Source organism: Alligator mississippiensis, chromosome 1 (assembly GCF_030867095.1).
Source record: "Alligator mississippiensis isolate rAllMis1 chromosome 1, rAllMis1, whole genome shotgun sequence".
Lineage (NCBI taxonomy): Eukaryota > Metazoa > Chordata > Crocodylia > Alligatoridae > Alligator > Alligator mississippiensis.
The window spans coordinates 416917433-416944503 of NC_081824.1; the positions used below are offsets into that span (position 1 = coordinate 416917433).

Here is a 27071-nt window from a genome sequence, read left to right on the forward strand (position 1 = left end):
AGGGAACTGGGGTTATTTAATTTAGAGAAGAGAATCCTGAGGGGGGATTTAATAGCAGCCTTCAAGTACCTGAAGGGACTGATAAAAGGAAAATTAACAGAATTGGTATTTGGCTTTTTTTGGCCAGTGTAGTCAATAACGTCACCAATAAATGCTGTGTGCATGCGCATAGCTGTAGCATGTACACAGCCAGGAATGCAGCCTGGCAGCTTGAAGAGCAGCATCCTGCTGGAAAGCCTTTTGGGGGCAGGGCAGGGGTGGGGAAGAGGTGTGGGGGTAGGCAGATCGAGGCCACCATGGGCCACCATGGTGAGGGAGGGAGTGGGACAGGGGCAGGGGCTGCCCAGTCAAGGCAGTGAATGTAACCCTGGGGAGCAGGACAGAGCTGCAGGCATTGTCTGAGAGGTGCTGGAGGAGGGGTGGGAGGGTAGCTCCCTACCGCTGCATGCACCCCCAGGGGAGGCATGGGGGGTTTGCATCTCTCCCAGATTTGTGTGCAGGGCTGAGGTGGGCTGCCTGCTGCAGGCTCAGGGCCAGGGGTTGCATCAGCCTCTTCCTGGTGGGGGGGCCTGAGCTGGTGCTGCACTCCAGGTGGGCGATGCTGTGCTGGGAGGGGCAGCTACAGAGTGAGCTACAGCCACCCCAAAATTCAACATAGCCACCCCTCTCAGTGCCACTGCACTCCCTGAGCACAGCCCTAGCCCAGCATGCCACGCTGTGAAGAGGCCGGTGCAGCCCCTGACCCTGAGCCCGCAGTGGGCAGCCTGCCCTTGCCCCATGCACAAATCTGGGGGGGGCACATGTTTTCTATGCCTCTTGTGGGTGTATGTGCAGTGGCAGGGAGCTGCCCTGCCCCCATGTCCCCTGGATGAGCTGCCTGTGGCTCTATCTCACTCCCAGGGTCGCATTCACAGCCTTGGCTGGGCAGTGCCTGTCCCTGCCTCACACCCTCCCTCACTGTGGGGGCCTTGATCTGCCCCCCTTGATCTGTCCCTTCCCTTTCCCCCCACCACCCATTCTCCCCACCCCCCCAGACTTAGCAGGAGGCTGCTCTCCAAGCTGATGGTCTGCATTCCTGTAAATCAGCTATTGGATCAGTATCGGCCAATATGGCTGGCCAAGAAAAATCTTTATTGGTGCACCCCTACTAATTTTCTATGATTCTATGAAAGGCTGATTGGGCAGTGCATTGGGGCTATCAGTGTCCATACAGGTTGGTTTAGAAAAACTAATGATGCTAGTATTTGCAGGAACTCTCACCTGTTTTCTGTAATGAAAGGGCAATTTGCCAAAATGGCCAACAGCAAGATCATTCCTTTTCTCCTTGGGGAAGGCCCACATGCCTGGGTGCGGTTTAATGCACCTGAATTTTCTGTGCAGAAAATTCAGTTGTATTAATTGCCCATGTACACATGCCCACTGACTCTTACTTGGTTGTAAGAAGTTGCATTGTATAAACGTATAAAGCTCTGTGCCCAGACAGTCTGTGTAAATCACCATGTAGACAGGCCCTTAACAACATTGTAGTACTAACCTCACAATTTATGTGCCTAGATTCTGTCTACATTTTGCCCAATAGAAATATTTTCTTCACTTAGCTTGCCACCACAAAGTGTCCATTTAAAATTACCTCAAACTTCCTTTTTCTGCATTTGATACACACAGTTGATATCTATACCCATGAACTGCTGTTTTTTAACATCTCCTGTGCAATAATTCATCTTCAAACCCCTAGCTTTGTCATCATGACCAGAAAGCTTTTGCTGACTGTAGTATAGAGAAGGTATATTTAATTCAAGGGTGGCTGCTTTCGCCAACTGATTTTTTTTAATCATGTGTTATTCTGAGGTCAGAGTCTTCTCTTCAGAAAGCTTTTAATTGCTCTGGAGATCATTGCTGCAACTTCACATCTATGGCCTCACTGGCTGAACTAGGAACATTTACATTTCTGCAAGTTTTGGGAGGAGAAGAGATAGACGCCACATCTGCTTGAGCAACGAGGTCCTCTTTCTCCTGTGTAGGCAGTATTTGCAGTTAGTGTCCCAACAAGAGCTACATGAATGTCCCCTGGTCCTTGTGTCACTGTAAAGTCATAGCATTGCAGTCTACCCAATCTCCTGCCAACTGACCTTTGGGATTCCTGGCTCCAGAGAGCCATTGCAGAGATGCATGGTTGATCCTGAGCATTAGCTTCTTGTCATGCAGATAGTGATGGAAATGGTCTACAGATTTAACCACTACAAGGAGTTCCTTTTGAACAGTTAAATCTTCCCCCCCACCATAAATTTTTGCTGCAATTACCCACAAGCCTCAAGTCCCTTGTGTTCTTGTTTCAATACTTCTCCTAACCCTAGTACTTTAGCATAAGTGTCTAATATGAAAGGGATCTTGAAACATGGATAGGCCAAGACGGGAGCAGTCACAAGACGCTTTTTCAACCCTGAAAATACTAACTCATGATTGTTTTTTTCCCATCTCTCACCCAAGATATGCCGTGGTTTTGCAATATTGGCAAACCTATATACAGCCTCAATTTTCTGTCAGTGAAAATTTCCTTTGCTTGTGTGCCCAAGATAAGTTATCATACTCCTTTTTCAAAACATTTCACATGTTCATGAGATTAATGTCAGAGTGGAACCTTTTAGCTTATTACATACTATTACCAAAAGTGGGAGCTTGAATTTTTGTGTGGGGCAAGTTATCATCAAGGTTTAACAATCAGGCCAAGAGTGGACTTATGTAATGCTCTTTCCATAAGTCTCTGAAAACGCAGGAGCACCGTACAGGCTGAAAGCCATAATTATGAATTGCCACAGGGCTTTCTGCTATAAAAGCATTTTTACATGTCCTTAAGCATCTATGGTACTTTCATTTTGCAACACCCATTTTAAAATTTAATGTGGAAAACCCCTGGGTGCCAGATGGATTTTCAAACACACAGAAATTAAAAGAGTTTTTGTAAGGATTTGGGAATAATATGTGGGTTTTGTTGCACATAAAAAGCAGGTTTTTAAACCTAGTGCTTTAATCAATTGAGTGTTGTGTCAATTTTTAAATAGCAGAAAGGCTTGGTTTAATAACTGCCAACAAGCTGCAAAACTAAATGACAGAAAAAGACTCTTTCCTAATAGAAAATGAGCTATTACAGAAAGTCTTAGTACATATTTAGCTGCAGCTGTGTTGTCTCACCAATGCAGGCAGGAAAGCTGTTTCAGCTTTGCAGCCTTCACTCATGGACTGGGTGCAGGGTGGTTTCTTGATCTTTCCTGGACTGCACACCTTGCTGGCAGTTCTGTCTTGCTTTTTATAGTGTTTTAATTGTGTAGCTTCAAAGCATTTTTCCTTGATGGCTGGCTGATTAAAGTCCAAACAAAACAGGGAGGCCAGTTAGCTCTGGATCCTCTTTCTGGTTCTCTGCTCCTCTTTGGGCTCAACCTGGCCCACCTGCCTTGGGCTTCCAGCCCCACCGCACAGTCTCCTAACCTGTGGGTTCCAACCCCACCACACAGTTCCTCTTCATGGTTCAGGCTCCTCTGGTCCACTTGCCTTAAGGGTTGAGTTTGTGGCCTCCATCTTTCTCTACAGCCATGGCCATGCCTCACAGATGTTATTTTGCCAATGTTCTTCACCTCTGCAGTGGCCTCAGCCCTCTTGGCTTTGGGCCAGTATGAAGGTGGGCCACTTGTTCTGGCCCAGCTTTCTCAGCCCAATCCATGTCAGGTTTCCAGGCTCCATCTCACATTTTGCACCAGCCCTCCTAGTATCTCTGACCCAAGGCAAAGCTGCTCTCTCTACATGCCAGCCTCTAGCCCTTGGGGGGCTAAAAGCCCAGTTCAAGTCCCTGACTCTGCCAGAGTTGCCATCCCCAGCCTCTAATTGCATGCCCCTCATACACCCCTGTGGCCTCCTATCCTCCACTTTCAGTCACACCCACTACAAAGCCCTCATAAACCTGCTTTGGGTCTCTCAGGGTCCCAGTTGCTCATAGGCAGAGGCAGAAAAAATTATTTGGGGGGCTGAATACGAGTACACATGCTGGGTGTGGGGGTGCGCATGCAGGTAAGTCTGTGGGGGAAGGGGCAGGGGGAGGAGAAAGGGCAGGGGCTAGGGCAAATGGGGCCCTGGCTGGGTGGTGGGACAATCAGAGCCTGGGCAACTCAACCAAGAGTACGGGGGTTGGGGGGGGCCTCCTGCTGCTGCGCACACCTCAGGAGAGGCCCAGGGGACATGTGCCCCCCCATCTGTGTGCAAGGCAGAGATGGCTGCCACTGCATGCTGGGCTCTGTACCCGGAGCCCCGCGATGCCTTGTGCATCCCACTGACAGGAGGGCAGGGGGCAGGAGGAAAAGGGCACGTGTGCCCATTGTGTTTGCCCCAGGAGTGCACACAGCAGCAGGACCCTCCGTGCCCCTGGAAGAGCCATTCGGGCTCAGATTGTCCCACCACCCAGCCCAGCTGGGGCCCCGTTTTACCCTAACCCCTGCCCTACTCCCCTCCCTCACTGTGAGGGCCTTAATCTGTGCACCTTCCCAGCCCCTTCCCCTTCACAGAATAAGAGCGGTATGTGCCTGCCGTGGTGGGCAGCCAGTGGTCCCACATCAGGCTGTGATCCTGGCTGCATGTGCACCCATCCCCACCTCTCCCTGCCCCTGCTGCAGCCACCCAGAGCCTGCGGCCAGTCTGCCTTGTGGTTGTATCTGCTGCCCACGTTTGGAGGGGCTGAGCCCCTTCAGCCCTGGCCTTCCGCCACCTATACAGTTGCCCCTATCTTGTAGCTGCTGGCTCCATACAGTTCCTCAGATACCTGATCAGTTGGATGCCTCTCTATTACCTCCCAAGCCAGCTGGCAATCTGTCCTCCATGGAAGTCAGAGCTATGAATTTAATGGGGTAGGCTCAGCCCTCTCTGGTCACATGGCTCAGGCAAGTGTTGCACCCTAAACTGCAGCCACTGCCTCCTCCCCTGCTGCTCTTTAACTCCTTGTGGGTTTCCCTGCATGCACATTTTTTTGCAGCTGGGCTTTGCCCAGTTGCCTATCTAACTGCACCCCTTTGGTGCTGGCTCCCTATCTCTCAAGTAGCAGGAGTTGGGGACTCTTGCTACACAGGCCTTAACCATGGTGGCCTAAGAGGCTGCTGGGCTCAGGTAGACACCTTTGACCCTCTTTGTCGAAGAGCAGGTTGTGGAAAATAATCTTAGACCAAATGATCATGAGGTGATTTGGTTTAAATTAAATGGAAAGATAAACAAAAGCAGTTTTGTGACTAAAGTTCTTGATTTCAAAAGGGTAGGTGTTGGGAAATTAAAGAAACTAATTAATGAAAGCAACTGGGTTGTAGAGCCAAGAATCACAAAATCATAATAAAACAGGGCTGGAAGAACTGTCAGGAGGGCATCTAGTCCAACCCCCTGCTCAGGGCTGAAGCATCCCTACTTGAACCATCTCAGATAAATGTTTGTTTAACCTGCTCTTAAAAACTTTCAATGACAGAGATTCCACAACCTCTCTAGGTAATCTGTTCCACTGCTTAACCATGCTCAGAGTTAAAAAGTTCTTCCTAATAGCTAACTTCAATCTCCCTTGTTACAATTTAAGCCCAATATCTCTTGTCCAGTCTTCTGTGGGCACAGAGAACAACTGATCACTATTTCTTCACTGCTGTTGTTATCATCAATAATAAAAATTATTATTATTATGATATCTTAATTTGATGGCTGGTGTTATGGTAAACTAGATCTCTCTGCAATTGTTTATTAACCACCAATTTTGTTGCCAGATTGAGCCCTACTTCTGTTCACTCTTTTGTATCCATTATACACTCTCTTCTGGGTTTCCCCCTCTTTTTCCTTCCTTCTTCCTTTCTTGTCTTAATATCTATAGGACTTGGCCAAAAGATAAAGGAAATGCCTTGCAGTTGAAATTTAAACTAGGGCTAGCCAAAACCCAGGCTTTCAAGTTCAGTGGACATTTCATGGGTTTTATTTGTTTTTCTTTGGTTTTAAATATAGATCTATGTGAACTGGACTGGAACTATTTTTTATTTTAATTTCTGGAAAACTGTAAGCTCCCCAGACCTTGCATCTGCTCAGTGAAACTGAAGTTCTGGCAGTTTCATTACTAATAGCAGAGAGTCAGTTTTCATAAGCAGATGCAAAGGGCTTCCAGTATCCTCAGCCCCTGAGAAGACTCATCAAATATATCTGCCCTGAGGCTTGATATTTCATTGCTTCCAGGGAACTCAGGTCTGCGACAAATCTGCTTAGGTGCATCTGTTCAGAGGCTTCCAGCATGCAGCCTCTGGGGCAGAACTGTCAATCAAGTCTGCCCTAGGGTTGTAGACCATAAGGCTTAATTTCCCTGGTATCTGGAGTGTGATATCAACTGAGAAGTTCTGTAGTTGCTGAAAAAGTTTTCAGGGAAAATAAGATAGACAGGATCTGAATTCCCAATATAAGGAAAACAACCCAATAAAGGTTGACAAGATTTTAGAGCTGTGGGCTGGATCACAGTGGCTTGGATCCCAGGTAAGCTGGTGTTCCCAGCTTGCTGCTGCTTCTTTCTCACCACCTGGTGATGTTAGCAGGCAAAACTCCCTCTGCCGCCTAGCCATGGCAGCGACACACAACCCTTCTCATGCCTGGCTGTGGTGTGGCATGGGTAAATCCCCCTGGCTTCACAGGTCAGATCCAATGACTGCAGGCCAGATCTGGCCTGCAGGCTGTACACTGCTGATGGCTGTCCCAAAATCATCACCAACAAAAGCAACCTTTACTGGAAAATAACCCAGACTTTTCAGGCCATTTTATAGATATTTAAAGCTGTCTTTCCACACACAAACTCTCCATAGGAATGTGACATTGCAAACATTTTAGCACTATCCAGGGTGCATGTGACCTCCTGCATCAGATGGGCTAAACTGAGCCCACAAAAATTCTGCTGAACCCAAGAGTTTCCATCTGTATTATATGCACCTAGGATTTGATGAATTCTGTTAATTTGTCTAAGTATGGTTCAGGATTATTCTATTCCATAGGATATCATATTCACTTCTAGTGTAAAATGAGTCCAGCTGTATGTAAAGCACCAGAACCTAATTTCATTATGTCCACACCAGATATTATTACAACAGTTTTACAAGAAACTTCTGTGGTTAGCTCACAGCCAGTTAAGTGCTTGTTCAGAAAGCCATTTTGAAGCCCTCCATGAAGCAATTGGTAGTGAAAAATGCAGTTTCTGAGAAAAGACGAAGGGGCAGATCTCATCCCTGTCCCAGTCTATTTGTACTATGGTGGCATGACCAGAATTGTCCCAGAGGGTGGAGGAAGAATTTCCTCTATGCAAGCAAAAAAGGGCACTATAAGTAGCTTTGAACTGCCCCTTTGTAAGGCATGGCCCAAAAGGCAGGAGCTGGTATCTGAAGTAAAGGCACTATGGGGATTCTGGGCTGTGACAGCTCAGGAGATGCTGGGCAGGGAGGGGAGGAAAGATGGCATTAATGTATTTTTCTGACCTTTAGGATTTGGGGCTGCTCTGAGGGCCATTATAACTATTGGTGTAAATTAGAACAGCTAGGGACTATTCTAATTTATGGCAGCTACCCATCTCGACAGCAGAAAGTGGCTTAAAGCTATCTTTTTGCTTTATCTGCTTAGCATATGTAGCACAGAATCTCAGACTGACAAACTCTGGACTGTTGGTGTAAAATTCATACTTCAAAAACATGACGATTCCACACTGTGTAGCTGCGCAGGCTCAGATCAAGCGTAGTCCTATGCTTACCTGGCAAGTGAAACACTGTGACCACTGAGGTGGTCTTCCTAGTTGCAGCTGGGGGAGACCGCTCTCCTGGCATGGGGATAGTACCTGCCAAGGTAATGTATAGTTAACCTCCCACTTAGCTGCTGGAGTGGGAAGGTCTTGGCTTTATGCCCACTTTAAGGAAAGGGGAGACTCCTCCCTAGCTTGCTTCCATGGCCATATGGCTGAGGGCAAGCAAAACTCGGGGGTATCTGAACCCCAGGCCTCCAGGCTTGGGCCTGCAAGTAAGATGCCCGCCAAAGGATTTGGAAACATCTGAAGCCCCAGATGGGGGTGGAGGATGTTTGCCGGTAGTAGACTCCACTTATAGTTCTAGACTGACTCACGGATTTGGAATTTGATTTGGCTAATTCAGCTTGGAATATGGAAGATTAAAAAAAAAAAAAGAGCTGCAATGAACCTTAGAATTTTATACCACATGGAGATGACCATATGAGATCCAATGAGATCAGTGGTCCATCTAACACAGTAACCTGTTCCCAATAGAGATTAGTACCATGTTTCAGAGGAAGAGGTAAGAAGCTACAGCCTAAGAATAACTTTCCCTTGAAGGAACTTTCTTCTAAATCTCTTAGTTATGTTGGTTTATGCCCTGTTCATGGTAAAAATAAGATCATTTGCTTTAGCTAAGAAAAGTTTTGTTATTACCAAATGGACCACTGAAGAGTACCAGGGGTGAAGATGAGGGTAAATTTGCTTATTTATTTATTTTAGCTACAACATATATACGATGCTCTCCTTAGAAAAAGCTTAGGATTGATGCAGCTCACACATACCTGTTAAAGTTTTCCAACTTTCGCAGTGATCCACTTTCTTTTCTGTAATGCTGCTCCAAATAGAAGCATTTGCTACATGACAGTATATAGTGGTATGCTTCCAAAGTATACGAATGTAATTTAGGTGTTCTCAGTGTTTTGTTTTGCCTCCTGATGTATTATTTTCCACAGTAAGAAGTTTATAGAAATTCAAATACCTCACGGCAATGATGGCACTGGCTCTTGCACCCTCCTTGGAGTCCTGCTCCACCCAAAGTTTAAAATCAACTGCCTGGCAGTGGCAGAAGCATTTCTAGTCAGGCAGTGCTGAGGGAGTCAATTGACTTCATAGCTCATTATAATCTACCTGATCCCTTCTAAACTCTTAATTCAACCACCCTCTTTTTTTTAATGGTTCTGATCTTCCACCAATGAAGCTAGCTTTTGTCTTGCCGTGCTGCTGTCTTTGCTACCCCTAGTAATGAAGCTCCTATTTCACAGCCCTGCAGACTGTTGTTAACTCATTTCAATGAAGCTGTATGTATTTTTGCTTCAATCTCAAATTGAATAATACAACCCTAGGCCCGTAGCTGGTTAGTAAACCTTCTCATTTATTTTTAGCTGGAGAAAAATGTGTTGTTTTTATATGCAATGATCAGGGATCCTGGTTTTCTCTGATTAAAAAAATCCCTAATTTTTGGGTTAAAGAAGGTAACCCAAAATCCACATTATTCTGTGATGAGTTAAACATCACTATATATATATGTGTGTGTGTGTGTGTATGTGTGTGTGTGTATATATTAATGACATTTCATTCTTTTCAAGGAAAAATTTGGATTTCACATTCTTTTTTTTAAAAAACTGAAAATTGGGGATTTTTTTTTATCAGAGAAAACCAGGATTCCTGGTGATGATGCACCTCCCCATCTGCACCCCCTTCTCCAAATCCTACAACTGCCCATGGGTGACCGCCAAACGAAGCCCCTTGCACGACTTGGAGGCAGCGCGGGTACCATGGGAGCCACCCGGCTGAATGCAAATGTTCACTCAATGTGGTTTTAAAACCAGAGAGCTGTGCCCCGGGGCCCAAATGCTGCCATAGGCTGTCCTGTGCCCGCCAGCGGTGCCCCCGTTTGGCTCAGGCTCCGCTTTGGTGCTTGTCCCGCAGGGGCCGGGCCCCGCGGCATCTGACAGCACCTCATCGGGGGTGAAGGGACTTGCCCAAGGCCAGGCAGGGAATCAGTGGCACAGGCAGGACTCAGGTCCTGCTCCTCCCTCCCGTCCCGCCTGGAGGCTGCAGTGGAAGCCCCTGGGCGCCGCCCGGGTGGGTCTGGCACAGGCCCTGCTCCCAGCACAGCGCGGGCGGCAGCCCCCGCAGGGCCGCCCGCGGGCCCGGAACGCTTTTCCCAGCTGATGTTTCCAGCCGGGCCGGGGCTGCAGGGACTCTGAGGCGCCGGACCGCGCGCTGCTTCCGCTCCCGCTCGGCGCTGCCGGGATGTGGCGGCGCGTGTGCGCGCTGTGGCGCCTGGCCGTTGTCTGCCGCCCCCTGCATCTCTGTCCGCGGCCGCCTCGCAGGTACCGGGCGGTGGGGAGCGGCAGCGCTGTCCCCGGGCGGGGGCTGCCCCCCCCCTACTCCGGCGGGGTCCCGAGGCCTGCGCATGCTCCCGTGGGCGCTCTAGAGGCCGCGGGGCGGAGGAAGGTGGGCCCCTCCACGCGACCGGGGTTAAAATTCCTTCCTGACCCCAAATCCGGGGACCGGTGAATGTACCCTGAGCAGGAGGGCAAGGCTCTGTAGCTGGGAGGCTGGGCACAACCCCATCGAAGTCTCCAGACTTGGCTGTAGCCGGCACCCAGTGCATCTGGGGAGGCTTAAAAACACAGACACACGCAGCAGGGAAAAAAGGGTGGCCTCTCCCTGCCCCTCACGGCTTCCAGCTTCTGAGCGTTGCTGTGGAGCCTGTGGTGCTCTGCCAGCCTCTTTCTAATGCCCCCGGGTGGTTTTGTGGAAGGTGGCCTTGGCAGGGCCTGGCGAAGCAGAAGAGTTGCTGCCGCCCCAGGCTTGTGGGTGCCGTTCCTCCTGATGCTCCGCGGCGTGCTACTGCCTTGTTTTGCAATACACGAGATTGCGCTGTTGGCTCAGGCTCAGTTGATCTCTGCTGTAATCTCTGGGTCATAGAAATCAGGGAGAAGTCAGGCAGGAAGGGACCTCCAGAGGTCACCTAGTCCAACCCTTGCCTGAGGCAGAATCATCCCCATATGAACCATCAACTAAACCAGCAGTTCCCAATCTGTGGTACACAGACAACCTGTCAGTGGTATGTGTTAACAAATTTATTATAATTACTTTATATGACAAAACATTTACTGGTGGTACTTAAGGTTGTATCATTTTAAATTGGTGGTGCACAGTCTGTCAGAGTTTGGGAACCGCTGATCTAAACTCGACATACAGGTCTGACACAACACACGGCTAATACCCTAACCTGCCACAGGGAAAGTAGGGGAACTGCAGCAGCCCCATGACCTGCTTCCCTGAAATGTTGTTAATATAAGCTCAAGAGATCCCAGGTAGAAGGCCATCCTCCTGCAACACAGGAAAGCAGAATCCCCACAGTCCGCACCAGTCTGACCAGGGGGTAAAATTTCTTTGTGACCTCAGATACGGCAATCAGTCTGACCCTGGTCTCTCTCTCTATCGTTGGACTGGCCGTCTTTATCACTGCATCGCGGTGGCAGGTCGTGTTCAATTGCTTCTTGTTCTGACTGCTTTATCTTTAATGTATGTATCCTTGCGTCATCCCTTTGAGGCAGAGAAGTATCACTTCCCTGCTTTTAACAAATGTACAGAAGTGAAGACTAAAGGCTTATCTTTAAACAGGAAGTTTACCTTATACACTGGTATAAGGTAAGGTGTGGCTTTACACTGTAAGACTTACATTGCTGTAACTTCCTGTGCGGATACTCCAATGACTTCTCTTTGGTTTGTTTTAGTTGAAAATATGAAATTCCTGCCCTGTTGTGTTGCTAATGATGGGGAGGTCAAGAGCAGGCCATCAGATTCCTATTATCATTTCCTTTGGCACCCTGCATAATCCTCCATGGTGGTCCACCACCCTTCCCCCCTGCCATAGTTCTAGTAGTGCTACCAGGGAATGGGGGTATATATTGTTAACACCCTCTCACACAGCTTTTCCAGTTGTTGCAGGTTAACAGTAAAGAGTAAGCAGATGCCTTTTTTCGCATTAGAACTAAGTTAAGTGAATGTACATATAACCTACATATAATTTAAAGTTGCATGTAGCTGGGAGGTAGGAGAGATAAAACAATGGTGTTCATTGGCAGAATGAAATGTATGCTTAAAGCATTGGATAAAAGTTAGTAGCACAGTTTAGAAACAATGGATTTTTTTCGATTGGAAACTTCAACTGAGTGAAGAAGCAGTAGCCCCCTTTGAAATAAAGACTGTAACAAACAGCCTTTCTTGGCAGTCTGCCACAAATTAAACAGCCTGTGACCCCTCCAGATATCATTGATCCATGTTTGACTATACACAGAATGGAATAATGGAAACATGCTTTCAAAATGAAAGCTGAGTTCTAAATATAAATTTTTGACAGCCAAGATATTAAAACAAAGTTTGTTTCATTTCAAGGCTGATGTTTTCTCTGACCGAAAATAAAATGTTTAATTTCAAGCTTTATTTTAAAAATAAAATTAAAAAAAAGTTTGAAGGGGCAATGTTTTGAATTGAAAATTAAAACACTTCATTTTTTTTAAAACAATACATAACTTCTTAAAGGTTTTCTCTTTCAAAGCAGATGATTTGAAACTAAGATGCAGAACATCTTGACATTGCCAAATCTGCATTTCATCAAAAATATCACCCAGGTCTGGTAGTAACCAGAAGTAAGTCATTCTTTCACAGTTCTAGAGTGCATGACAGACTGTGCCTGCATTTCTGTGCAGATGAAGGTTTTTCTAGTTTGCCAGCAGTGTTAGACAAAGCTTTGATCAGATGACTTTTTCAGGGTCACACGGTTGCAAGATTATGGCCTGTATTACAAACTTAAGCGCACAGTTGTGGTGAAAATGAAGATTGCAACATTTCAGCAAACTGCTTGGGTGCTATGCTACTCATTCAGTTCATACCTCTCTCTTTTTATGGAGAAAAGAAAGCTCTTTAAATGACTAGTGCATGAAGATTCAGTAGTTGAAAATCTAAAATATTTCTGAATCTGAATGGCCCAGTTCAATTTCTACAAAATTATGCCCAGTTGGTTGTTACTAACACAGCAGTTCTTACAAGTCCTGTGCATAATTTATGCCTTGTCTCTGCTTCCTCTTCCCTCTCCCTGATTTTTCTAGTAAAATACAAAAGTGCTTTAGCAGTAGTGCTGGGTTCTGCAATCAGGAAGATGGGTCTACTATTTCTGCGGACAGCACTACTGAGAAAGCTTCAGAGAATCAGAAGAAGGCAACAAAGAAGACTAAAAGGGAGGACTTGTTAAATATTCTTCATGGCAAGAAAACAGAAAGAAGCATAAATAAGACAGTGGTGTTTAAAAACAAACTTCAGGTGATGGAAGGAACAAAGAGCCCACTAGAACATATGAAGAGCGCAAGTAAAATAATTCTGGAAGGTGAACAACATAAAAAAGCTGCAAGGTAAAGTACAGTATCCTCACATCATGTCTTTTCTTTCAAGTTGATGTTATTAATCTCTAGGATAAAAAATGGCATAAACCCTTGCTTATCATAGACAAGGATTCTCTGAGGGAACAGTCCTTTTGCTACTGATACAAATGTATGTTCTAATACAGTGCTAATACATGGCTGGACAAAGCATATTGTATTTTTTGCTGCAACTTTGTATTCCTGAAGTGGAATTTTCAAAATGAAACCTTATGAGCTGTCCATGGGAAACTGGGTCACTTTTTAGCAGGAATGACAAAATTTTCCTCTTAAAATGCCATTGTTGCTTGAGAGGGAATAAGGCCTATATTTAAGGGTTTGGGTTTTTTTGTCGGGGTGGGGAGTGCGACCAATCATCAAAAACGTAATTTTGTAGCTGAAGGTCAGTTGTTTAGATGCAACCAGAGGGAAAAAAATTATTTGAATCAAAAAATAACTCCAGAAATCTTTTTTCACTCTCCAGTATGGTAATGCTTAAGACAGATCTTTATTCCTAAATCCAATGGTTAAAATTATGCAGAATATCACAAGGAAAAATAATGATATCTATGTTTTACTGAGATGTGAAAAATAGGACTTTTTGTCAGTGACAAAAATCCTTTTTCCAATACCAGTAGTTGAAACCCTTATTTTCAGGAGGAAAAAAAAAGTAATGGGACAGCTGTCTTAACAACTGTCTTGGAGTGTTGCATCCAGTACTGGGCGCCGCACTTCAAAAGGGATGTGGCTAGCCTGGAGAGGGTTCAGAGGAGGGCCACCTGCTTGGTGAGAGGGCAGCAGGACAGACCCTACGAGGAGAGACTGAAGGACCTGAACCTGTTCAGCCTCAGCAAGAGGAGGCTGAGGGGGGACCTGGTGGCTGCCTACAAGCTCATCAGGGGAGATCAACAGCAAATAGGCAGAGACCTTTTCTCCCCAGCACCACCTGGGGTGACAAGGAACAATGGTAATAAGCTGATGGAGAATAGGTTTAGATTAAAATATTGCCTTCTGATCTCTACAGTTAGGGTGGCCAAAATCTGGAACCAACTACCCAGGGAAGTGGTCCTGACCCCTACCTTGGGCAAATTCAAGAGGAGGTTGGAGGATCACCTGTCTGGGGTCTTGTGAACCCAGCATTCATTCCTCCCTGTGGCAGGGGGTCAGGATAGATGATCTGTTCAGGTCCCACCTGAACCTAGCTACTATGAAACTATAAATGATGGCTTTCTTTTTCTTATAATCTATGCTGTTTATAGTTTTTGGCGTAATAACTGTAATCTGTCTGGAGAGATGTTGGCTTAACTTCTGATTAGTTAGCAGATGGCTCTTTGCTGGTATTTCAGCTACAGATTTGAGAATACCAGCTCTGCAGTTCCATCCACCCTTTGATTGGTTGACAAAAGCAAGACACACTTGGCCTGTTTTTCGAATGTTGCATGACCATTATCTCTAAGTTGTTAAGACCTACAGTAATTGCTGGCACTAGGACTGGCTAGCTACTTATTCTTAGCAAAGAAGTGTATGATTTTGATTTTCATATTTTTGTATTTGTTGCATTTCTTGCAGCGGCAAACTTGTTAGTCCAGCTCTGGTAAAAGCTGCCTCTGTGATTGCCTCTTCCTTACCACGTAACAGGAAACAGACACGGTCAGATTTACTTTCACAATTAAGGAAACATCATGAAATCACAAGGCCACAGCAAAGTGGGAAAGCAAGTAATGTAAGGTCTGTATATTATTTTTCCCAGGAATGTTGAGACCTGTAACATCATGGTGTCTTGATGGTTGGAAAAACTGTGTCAGACAAATGGCTGTAAAAGACACCTTCAGACATGTTCTTTACAAAGCTGATAACCAAGATGTGATATGATCCAGTTGTACTAAACTGTTATATTTGTAGAATTGTCCAGTTTGCCTTCCTCTGCCTCAGTCATCACCAAAGGTATGGACTTACAGACTTTGTCTGGTCTGCCAAGTATTCATGGCAGTTTTGCAAGCTGCCCTGAAGTAAGGCTGCTTCTGTTTGTAGAGTCACCCTTCATTCGAAAAGTTTCTAGACAGTCCCAAAAATTCATAGCATTGTTCCTTTTCTTACCTGGTTTTCAACCAGGCAAGCATTATTTGTTTGGAAGATGCAAAACAACTTTGCTGCCTTAAATTTGGTGATGATGACCAAAGACAGGCTACTGACTTGTTTGATTCTGCTACTTCCAGCATAACAGCTCAGAAAAGGAACTGTAAAATCTAATGAAAAAGTGAGCAGTAGCAGAAAATTGTATCTGCAGCGAGTGAGAAGGTTAATACTTGTTACTGAGAATATGTATTGCCCTAAGCCACAAGTAGCGCAGAAATTTGTTAAAATAACCTTCATTTGGGAGGAAATTTAAGTAATGCATTATTGGCCCATATAGTAATTGGAAATGTAGGTTCATAATAAGACTGACAAAAAGTTACTGGTCAGGTGTTGTAGGGATTAGGATATTTTTTCTGTTGGTATACTAATGAACATTATCAGAGGAGGTAGCTAAAAAGTTGACAACATTTCATGCTGACAACTACCATTTAAATTAGTGAAAAATGGCTATGATTTTGACAGGTTATAGATAGCTACAAATACAGTCAGGGAGAAGCACCATGCCAGCTAAAAGTTAACTTTATTAAAAATAATGTGATACATGTTCTTGAGAGGTTGGAAAATGAAAGCTTCCCATTTAGGTTGAATTCATAGCTATCAGGCAAGAGTGCCAGGGGTTATTATAGATAGCTAAATGGAGCTCTCCTGAAATGCCTGGAATCTATGCTATTTGGATAGGTTTTTTTAAAAAGGGGCGTTTGAAAAGGTTGTGCCATGAGATGTGGGGTGCTCAGCCCCCTGGCCTATTGGCCCAGATTTAGCTCCCAGCGCCATGTCACTTGACTTGTGGAGCTCCCCATATGTCCATGGGGAGCCACATAGGCCATGGCCCTGTGCGTTAGATTGAGCATGCACAGCTAAGTAGAAGTGGTGTGGGTGGCATGGGGCCTGATCCTGGAGCACAGGGCCGGGCAAAAGCAGTAGAGGTGCACCGGTACATCGGTCCATATTGTATCGGCACCGATAAAAGGATAATTGACGTTGTCAGCAATTGGCTTTTTTTGGCCGACGTGGCTGATAACGTCACTGATAAATGCCGTGTGCACGCACGCAGCCTCAGCATGCACACGGCCAGGAACGCAGCCTGGCAGCATAGAGAGCAGCATCTGGCTGTTAGGTCGGGGGTGGGGGGGTGGCGGGCAGATCGAGGCCCCCATGGTTAGGGAGGGGGCTAGGGCAGTAGCAGGCGCTGCCCAGCCAAGGTGGGATGTGGGAAAGAGCTACAGGCAGCTTGTGGGGAGGGGGGCATGTCCCCCTGGATTTGTGCATGGGGCGAGGGTGGGCTGACCACTCACTGTGTCCTGGGGGCTGGGGCTGTGCCAGGCTCTTCCCGGTGGCGGGGGCTGGGCCAGGGCTATGTTTGGGGCAGATGGGAGTGGGGTGGGCAGCTGGAGCCCTCCCATAGCCGCCCCCCCCCTCCCCCCACACACACACACACCACCACTGCCTGCCCTGCGCAACCCAAGTACAGCCAGGAAGAGGCTGGTGCAGCCCGCAGCAGCAGCTTGTGCTTCCCCTGTGCACAGATCTGGGGGGGCACATGCCTCCCTACACCTCCCCTGGGGGTGCATGCAGTGTGGCGAGCCTCCCCTCCCTGTCCCAGCCCCACTCCCTCCCATATCGTGGGGGCCTCAGTCTGCCCCGCTCATGCCCCTTCCCCATCCAGTAGACCCACCTGCTGGAGGCTGCTTTTCAAGCTGCTAAGCTCTATATCGGCAATCGGATTGGTATCAGCCAACATAGCTGGTCAGTAATCGGCCATTGGTATTGGACCAAAAAATCTTTATCAGTGCATGCCTAAAAACCAGTGCAGGGCAGCTCAGGGGGCCAAAATGTTGAGCACCACTGTGTTAGATCCATAGTATTAATTTCCCTTGAATGATGTCTTTAGGTTTAGTTATCTCCTATTATCAGAAATGTAAAAGTTCCAGAGAAGTCTGATATGAGTGGTTAGAGAAGCTGTGTGGCTTGAAATATTTTTGGAATAGTTGGCTGAAAAGATAGAGAAGACTTATCCAGGTTTTGTGAAAACTTGTGATTTTTCTGTATTTTGTTCTTTTATGGTGTTACGGAAAGACTTAAGAGATTCCCTAATTTAGGATGAAAAAAAAAGAAAGTATTTCTTCCTGTTTGCAGACAAGGTTCCTTTCTTTATTTCTTCTTCTTTCATTATTTCTTTATTTCTTCCTGTTTTGCACGATGAGCAATTGGAATTCATTGCTGACAGGTTGAGGCAAATCTTGTGGCTGTATCTGAAGAACGAATTGTTAATCATTTGCAGTTAAGGCCTGATAAACTTAACAGATGTTAAGTACCAAGTACCAGCCACTTGATTGAAATCAAGTACTGTATTTTTAATCTGGGCTTTAGTTTGCTCCTTGTTCACAGCCTTTTGGCTTATCTAAGAGCAATCTCCAAAAGAAGTCAGAAAAGAAAGTAGTTGTACACTCTCTTCCTTTAAATTTTGCAGAAATTACGAGAGCTTAAATTCCTATGCTACTTAGTGATAGCTCCTTTCTCATGAACAGCTGGATTTCTACATGGCTTGAAATAGTGTTACAGATAACTCATTCTTTTGGTCTGTGTGATTAGGAAGATGTTTTCCCTGCAAGTGCAACCCTAAACAGTTAACTGGATTCATCCTGGCTGGATTTCCGTGCTCTGAAGCATTGAGTACTTGCCACCCTTTATCGCAGGTTCCTTGAACTAAAGCTTAGAGTGCTTCTTTTTCTTCAATGTTCAAAGTCAAACAGTTGTTTATTCTTTTTGCTAATATCATACAGTTTGAAATAATATTGTTTGACAAGTTCCCTTTAAGAATTTATGGCAACTCCTCCGAATGTCTTGTCATGATGAGTTGATGAGCACTAGGCTTTTGTATCTGGCCTTTGAAAATCAGTTAATACATTCAGCCGTCTGCTAAATGTGAAGAAGCGTTCATCATAAAATTTAACACATACAAGTGTGCCTGATTGGTTATGATTTCTTTAGTCAATTTGCTAGTCTACACAAGAGACTGGAATACTTCCGGTATCTTAGAATATAGTTGTTTTAGTTCTAGACCAAACATATTATCGTTGTCAGCAATGGATTGTAAGCTGCTCACATCAAAATGTTGTGCATAAAGTTTATAAGTTTAGTTTTGATTTTTTTTCTGTGCAGCAAGGAAAGCTTAAATTTCCCCAAACTGATTTATATTTTTTTTCTCTCCATGCAAACTTTTACATTGAGTTAAAGAACTAGTATGTAGCTGAACATCAGAACTGTGCAATATAACATTTTGTTACTACAAAACAGAACATTGTTACTGAGGTTTAAGTATTTTTTATAGTATACAATATATGTCGAGTTATTACCTCTTTGGAAAGCACATGCCAAAAGGCTGCTTGGATAAGTGAAACTGCAGCATCTTGAGAAGAATTGTACATGATAACAGATGATGACAGCTGATCCAGTGGTCTGCAGTCTGGATTGTATTAACTGTGGTCTCAGCAAGGACTATAGATTCTTATCCCATTACCTCGACTAGCTGTTTACTCAGGTGTCCCTCCAGGTGTTAACTGCCTTGTTCATCTTAACAGGGGTGTAGGTTGTAGCCGTGTTGGTCTAAGGACATAGGCAGACAAGGTTCTTTGGGTGAATCTGATATCTTTTATTAGACCAATGTAAATAGTTGGAAAACAATTATTAAGCAAGCTTTTGGGTTCAAAAACCCTTTGTCAGGCAAAGGAAGTTTCAGCAGTTGGTGTGTGCTCTTCCTGGATGGAATGAAAAGTAAAGCAGCCAGAGGCTGGGCTGGTATGCATACAAGACAGGTAGTCAGTGTCTCTCACCCATTGACTCCTCAATCTACATTTTCACTGACTACCTGCCTTGTATGCATACCAGCCCAGCCTCTGGCTTCTTTACTTTTCATTCCATCCAGGAGGAGCACACACCAACTGCTGAAACTTCCTCAGCCTGACAAAGGGTTTTGGATCCCGAAAGCTTGCTTAGTAATTGTTTTCCAACTATTTACGTTGGTCTAATAAATTATATCAGATTCACCCAAAGAACCTTGTCTGCCTTGTTCTTCTTAATTGATCTAACAACCTACTTATTGTCTGTCTTAGCAGAATTCTTGTCTGTGTCTCTCTTCCTTCTATTATAAATTATCTTTTCTTCCTGCCAGTCCATTTATAGCATCTGAAAAATCCTTCTGCTGCTTATGGAAGCTTATGCCTCTCCAGACTAGTTAGTCTCTAAGGCAGGGGTGGGCAGAATATGGCCCACCAAATGATTTTACCTGGCTTGCAGCTGCTTCTCCAAAGGTAAATTATATCTGGCTCATGGCTGCCCTGGCTTTAAGTGCCTCTCACCCTTTCCCATGTTACTCAGCTGCTGCATCAACAGACACTCCCTTCCCTTCCCCTCTCCTCCCTGGCTGGCCCACCCTGTCCCACCCCCCCAACCCTCAATGTAAGGTCCAAGGCAGGGGTGCTGACCTCCTGGCCAGGCTTCTGCCCAGTGAAGCCATCTGCGTGCTGCCCTGACTCCAGGGCCTGTGAGTTAAAGCTCAGGTAAGGTTCTTCCTAATGGTGGGGGAGAGGGTGCAGGGAGAAGAGGGCCAGGAGGTGGAGGTTATCTGGGCTCTGCTGGGCCGGGGTTGGTAGTGGTGTGGACATCAGTGCTTCACTGTGTTCCCACATGGTGCTTCACGCTGCGCCATGTGGACACAGCTGGAGTGGCTGGCATGACTCCTGCCTAAGTCTGTGGCAGGCAGCCGGGTCAGGCAGGAACCACGCCATTTGCACCCGTATGGCCTGAAACAGTGCTTGGGAACACAGCGTGGCACCAGCCTGGCCACATACTCGGGACTCGGGGCAGGGGAGAGGGTACAGGGAGAAGGAGGAAACAGAGTCAGGCACTGGTCTGATTGGGTCCAGATAACCTGCACCCCTTCCCCTACCCCAAGTCCCTGGCATTTAGCCGGGCCACTTTGTTTCTGCATGCTGCCTTGTGCCATATGAGTGCAGCTCCTACCTGACCCAGCTGAGTGTCGGGGTGGGTGGAAACTGGAAAGAAGGGGGCCAGGAGCTGCAGGTCATCTGGGCCCAGTTGGGAGGAAACAGAGCATGGCACTGGCCCAGCTGGGCCTAGATGACCTGCAGCTCCCGGCCCCTTTTCCCTGCATCCCCTCCCCAACCCTGAGTCCCCAGCACTCAGCCAGGCCGGTGCCGTGCTGTTCCTATGCGCTGCCTCGGGCCACGTGGGTGCCGCTGGCGTGGCTCCTGCCTGACCCAGCCGCGTGCTGGGGACTTGGACTAGATGAAGGGGTACAGGGAGCAGGGGGGAAGTGCGTGGTGCCAACCCTTTCCCTGTACCCGCTCCCCTGCTCTAAGTCCCTGGCATGTGGCTGTGTCAGACAAGAGCTATGGCAGTGGCACCCGCATGGCCTGAGGCAGTTTGCAGGAACACAGCATGGCACTAGCCTGGCTGCGTGCCAGGGAATCAAGGTGGGGGGTGATGTGGAGAAATAGAGAACAAAGGTTAGGTTCCCCTAACCTTTCTTCTCTCTGCCCAGGGGTGGGCACTTATTTGGGCTGGAGGGAGTTTTGGTGAGCTGTTGGGGAGGATGGGTGGGCGCTGACCTGGCCTGCAACAGCTCACCCAAAATTCTTATGTGGCCCTCTGTCTCAAATAATTGCCCACTCCTGCTCTAGGGTGCCACTGTGCCCTACCTTCTACATGATGCATACCATAACATTAGAACAAACCTAACAGAAGAGCTATTAAATACAATACAAATTAAAAGGAGAACTGTTTGTTACACAATACCAATACACTGCAAATCTGTTGTGTGAGTGGAGCTGGGTCATGGACCCTGCCAGTACAAATTAGTAAAACAGAGTTGTCCCTCAGATAATCAAGGGTTTTACCATAATATTGAGTGTCCTGTGGAGGTCACTGTTGTACACTATCTTCTTCTTCCTTGTTTTGTAGACCTAGTGAGAACAGTGTGTTTGCTGGAAAGGAAAAATATGAATAATACAGGAACTTTTTTTTTTCAGTGTGGGATGAAGTTTTACTTGGTGGAAATTACAACAGCACCATACTGAAATATCTTCAGTAATATTAAAGATTACAGTTAAATCCACAGAAGGAAAGTTAAAGCTCATTTAAAGCTAAATACATCCTGAATTATCTATATTTCTATGTTTAATTTGCAACTTTCTCTGTCCCTTCTTGCAAGGGGGGGGGGCTCTGTTTGTCATCAGAGTTCTACTCTTCTCCAGCTTCCAGAAGGGAAAAGGATCTCTAGTGTGTTTATTCCTTCGTATAGACTCTTTGGCTTCCTTTAACTCTGTTAGGGGACGCTTGCTATACTTAAACAGAGTGAGTTGAACAAGGGTGAATTTTGAATTGAAAATCCGACTTCTTTTGCTTGGGATGTAGGTCAGGCCCTAAATACCTTTTTAGTTTTGTTTTTGGTTAACGTTGGAGGAAAGTTTGGGTGTAGGATGATGAATGAATTTGACATAATACCATGCAATCAGTTATTTTTAAAAAGTACAGTGAAAACAAGCTTGATAGTTTTTCACGCATCAGTGAATGATGACTTAGGACCCTGTTCCTCTGAAATTGTAACATCATAGACTGTATAAGCTAGCTGTTCAGGGGCCTGTCCAGGAGGAAGTTTGGCCAGCTGTGCAAAACCACAAAGAAATCCAGCTTCCTAGTAATGAAAACTGCTTAGAGGGAATGTGATCTCCCTGTAATACAACAGGATTCTGTCCTTTTGGTCCACTTGCCAAATAAAGCAGTTGGGCTGGGTAGTCAGTGACTCTGACCTTGGGAATAATGCTAGCCAGACCTTCAAAAAATTGTGAATTTTCTGGATCAGCTCTAGCTTAACAATGCCAATAATAACATTAACAAAAATAATTGGTAGAGTGAAAGAAATACAGATGTGCTGACCTTTTTTTTAAATATCAGATTCTGATATTTAAATGTATAAATGTGTAAGATTCTGAATGTTTTGAGTGTTTTTCTGTCGTGAACAGTTACTTTGAAAAACTGGGACATTCTTGTCTTCCTTCTACTATGCCAAACCATATCTGTAAACCTGAGGAAGAATCCTTCTGTAGTGATTGGCTTTTCCAGAAATTCTTTTTTTCTAGTCATTAATGCTTTTTTGATTTAATCCAGGCATGAATGATAGAATGTTTAAACTGATTTTAAACTGATCCTCTTCATGTATTGGCCTAGTAGGAATATATTGTACTTAGAACTATGAAACATACTGTTCAACCTAAGGTTTCTTTCTCCTTTTAAACTCTGGGCACTGTGGTTTAAAACAGCTGTTTTTTGCTGTTCTTTCTTGGATCATCCCAAAAATAGAGGAGAGGAAAGGCATGAGGGTAATTTTGAGCCACATTTGAATTTTCTGAAACTAGGAGGTACTCCCTGTTAATCTGCTTTTTCTACATTATTCCTTCCCAATAAATTATTGACTTATTTATTTTAGTAATCAAGAAACACCAGCTAAGTTTTACAGCATAAGAGACCTCCATGGGGTTTTTGTCCTTGACCAAAGTGCTGCCAGCATTGAAATAGCCTGGCACAAGAATGCATTAGTTCATTTTTAAATAGCCCATTAAAGTAATTGCCCATCTTTAAATATTAAAGCTTAGATTTTTGGAACTATCTGGAGCTAAAATATAATCTGTTTTTACTTATGCACCGAGTTACTTTAGTCTCTGTTTATCATATTTTGGGATGGTGGAAGGACTTTAAAGTCCTATGTTCACCTGTTTGGAAAATATTCTCAGTAGAAATAACTTGCTATGTGTATGCATGCTTTCGTGTGTGCACATGCACAGTTGCTAAAACAGAAGGTCTGCTTCTGATAGAAGTTGAATTCAAGCACAGAACGATTGAGATTTTGCAGTTGGCTATTATAGAACTAACTCTTTTAAATGGTGATGTCAGAGTGCATCTTTAAAATCATAGTACCTTTTTTGGTTTTTTTTTATTTACACAAGGTATTTTACGAAGTTAAGAGAATGCTTTTGAATTGTTATATTGCAACAAAATGTCCTCTCATTCCTGCATTCTAGTTATTGTCCTGGGAACTCTTATCCCATAACATCCTCAGGACCACTTGTTGACTCAGTATATGCTTCCCCCTTCTCTCCACATTTCTCTTCCTTAATTGCATCTAACTTTAAGTGGAGTTAGTGGGTTAAAGTTGAGTCATGTTTTTTAACATATAGTTGGGGAATTCTGAGGGTGGAATCTTGCTAACTGAGAAATTAGTACTGAGTTATGGGTCAGTAGTTGTTCAATGATCTTGCTGTCCTAGAATGAGACACTTCATTATATCATAAACAGAGAATTATGCCTTCAAATAAGGAATGAACAGGAATATTTAAAAAATCCTCTAAGGAACAGCATTCACAGTCAATCATGAGAAAACCTGACTCAGATGCTGAAATGTTTTTCAGCGGTATGCTTTCTCTTGGGGCACTGGCAGCTTGAGATGAGAGTTAGTGAAGTATCTTGAGGAAGAATCCTAAATAGATGGGAGCAGGACATACTCTGCTTTCCAAACCCACTGCTTCAGAAAGCATTGGAGGAAAAATCTGATAAGATAATGAAGAATGGATCAAGAGATAGAAATGCATCTTTTGTTGACTTAGAATTTTTTTTCCAGAGATTTTTCACTTTTCATGGTAAGCTGTAAACTATTCTAATTTGAGGAGCTGGGAAACTAAATGCATTGTGAATTGTTTGGTGGCTCTGTAGCCTGCTACCTGTGACTTGGAGATGTGAATCCAGTCCAGGTTAATAGTGACTGAAAGCCACTGCAGTCTGAAGGGGTCTTACCTTTCAGTAGACACAAGCAGTCCTTGATTTCATTTAAGGTGGCAAAACTTGTTAAAATTTAGAAATAGTCAAGAGAGGCTGGCTGCAAATGTAACTGAAAATCTGGGTTAAGAGGGCAGAACATAGTAAAGAAAAACTAATACAGATTAGCATCTGTATGTAATGAACTATGACTCTCAGTTCAGTTTCAAGTTATCTTCTATTTGCCAGATCTTGGTGTCCCAAGGAAGGGTGGGGGGAGCGATTAAAAGACAGGTGATACTTGTTTTATTGTAATTTGAGCCAATAATTTTTGGTGTAGATATTTTTTCAAAATATGCCTCTACACCTAATATTTTTGGGATTCATGCACAAATAGGAAAATGAAATCCCAAATCTGTTTAAATGTGACATTCTTTTCAGACTGTGTCATTATATTAGTGTGTTCTGAAATAGATCCTGGGTGGTTACATCAATAAAATGAAATATGACAAGAACAGGTTTGTAGTAGCAGTTTTGCCTGTGGAAAAACTGCAGGAAAGCCAGAGGGATGAAATTTAAAGGCGGAAAAGGCAAGTGTTGCTAGGGTAACAATGAATATGTAATCATACTAAGTAGAAACAATCAGAATGTCAATGGAAACGTGCACATGCAGGAAAGATTACATGGTTAAAAGAATAATTTGTTCTAAATTTAAAGTAAACATATTATCTTGCTTCATGTTTTTTTTTTTAAATATTCATTTTGATGGGTTTTTAGGCTATTATTGAGAATACTCTTCTTTTGACTATTAAATCCTGTAAAGCATTGAGATGATTCTTTGCCAGAAAAGTAAACATGATCAAAATCAAATATGTCCCTATCCAGAGGAGGGAGAACCAGAATGATACTAATTAGACTTTGAGTGTTAGTCATATGCCAGGGAGAAATGGGTGGATATATGATCTGCCAAGAAAGCTGTTTACTTTACAAATCAGGGATCATTTGATTTAGCTATTGACTTTTTTCCTGAATTATGTAGTATTCTGTGTAGAAGAATAAAGAAGATGAAATTTGCTTTCTAATTGAAATGTTTTATTACTAACATACCATATATTGATAGCATTTGACTTCATTAGGGTTCTTAAATATTTAAATGGAAAGAAATATGTTAAAATAATGGCAATTATATTAATTTACCTACTAACAAAAGAATGTATTGTATATGTATTCAATGCCTCAGTAACTGCTTTATGAGATAATATCTCAAATGGAAAGTTTGTCTTAGGTTAAAAGGCTGAAGATTTAATAATACAGTCAGTATGTTGGTATCTTTTGTTTCCAGAGGAGATTTGGTTAGAGTTTCACGAGCATATTGTAAACTTAATTTTAACGAGTGATTTTTCACGAGTGATTGTAAACTTAATTTTAAACTGGCAATGTTGTAAAGTTGTGAAATGTTAAATACCATTGCTTTTTGTTTTATGCTTACAGATCAGTGCTGTATAAAGGAATGAAGCTTAATATTTTCCAGGTTGCTCCTAGGGTTACAGAAGGGGTTTCTGAAACAGGTGGGTGAAAAAACAACAACAAAAAATCTAAAAGAGAAAGATGATTTGAATTTTGAGAATGTGAGAGGAGAGGTGCTGGATGCTAGCTTTCTGGTTCCAAATCTAGTAAAAAATTAATATATTGGTCTAAACTTGATTTTGCTGGGCAAAACATCCACATAGCATTATGAAATAATGGTTCTTACCATCTTTCAGAACTAAGATATATTATTAAAGTCATATGATAAAACTGACATCATGTGCTTCTTGTAACTGCTGTAAGTGTTCTGTGAACACTAAAATCCCCCTGAATTTTTCCAATTGAAAATGTATCTGTTGGCTGACCCAAGTTCTGATTGCATGTTTATCTATACTGCAAAAGCATTATACTATTTGTTGCTTAGGAGGAGCCCAAGACTTCAATGGTAGGGAAAACTGAAGGATAGAATTGAAGGAATTTCCTTGTCAGACACAGAGGGACCCTGCTGCAACTCCTGGACAAATGAAGTTTAGCTTCACCTAGAGCAGCTAATGTCACACATGAATTTTGACTATGTACAAAAATCATCATAATCTTTTAAAAATAAGATGAAAAGCCTGTTCCAGTGCCACACAGCAGCTCTTACCAGCAGTGCAGGGGCGGGCTTGATTGGTACCTGAATGGGATATTCTTCATTTTTTTTAAGGCCAGAGAGAGTATGTTGTAGGGCTTAAAGCCTCTGCTTGCATTCCTGACTGATTTATTGTGTGCCTGTTGGCAAGTCACTTATGCTGTCACTGCCTTTTTATTCCTTATTTATTTTGTGTAATTGGGGTTGTCCTGTTTTGTAGCCATTGATGCTTAATGAATTGATATTTTTTAAATTAATCATTTGAGTTCCTTTTGCAGAAAACATTCCATTGTAAAGTATTATTCATATAAAGCCAGGGGTTGCAGAGGAGATGGCATCTTTTCTGTGGATCAGCAAGGGTCCCCTTTTGTGGGCATTTTGATCGTAGGTTGATTAGCTCTATAGCTTTAGCCAGTTTCTAGTCTGGGAAATGTTCTGCTTCTGTTAATTTCTTCTTGTAGTCTCAATTGTATAGTGGGGTGCACTGTCCAGCAGCTGCTGGTTTCCCTGAACACTGGGTTCAGTGGAACCCACTGGGGATGGAATGTGAGAGCCATTCAACAGAATATCACAATTATAATCTCTTTTAGATTCAAATAGCCAAATAATTATCCGAAAATTTAAGTTGTCTTAAAATTATCCCATTTTATATGAAAAACAGAGTGTATAATACACTGATTCTCTGCCAGGGTGCCTTGAGATC

The 27071-nt window shown here is 44.0% G+C and overlaps 1 protein-coding gene across 1 annotated transcript in view; it reads left to right on the forward strand.

Annotated features, from left to right (window-relative positions):
* The first annotated feature begins 10038 nt into the window (after positions 1–10038).
* MRPS31 (mitochondrial ribosomal protein S31) overlaps positions 10039–27071 on the forward strand; it is a 28002-nt gene continuing 10969 nt past the window's right edge. The window contains exons 1-4 of the mRNA XM_014604803.3: positions 10039–10149; positions 12940–13239; positions 14815–14973; positions 25702–25778. Of these exons, the coding sequence (XP_014460289.1) occupies positions 10070–10149; positions 12940–13239; positions 14815–14973; positions 25702–25778 (616 nt within the window). The 5' untranslated portion in view covers positions 10039–10069. The remainder of the gene's footprint in view (positions 10150–12939; positions 13240–14814; positions 14974–25701; positions 25779–27071) is intronic.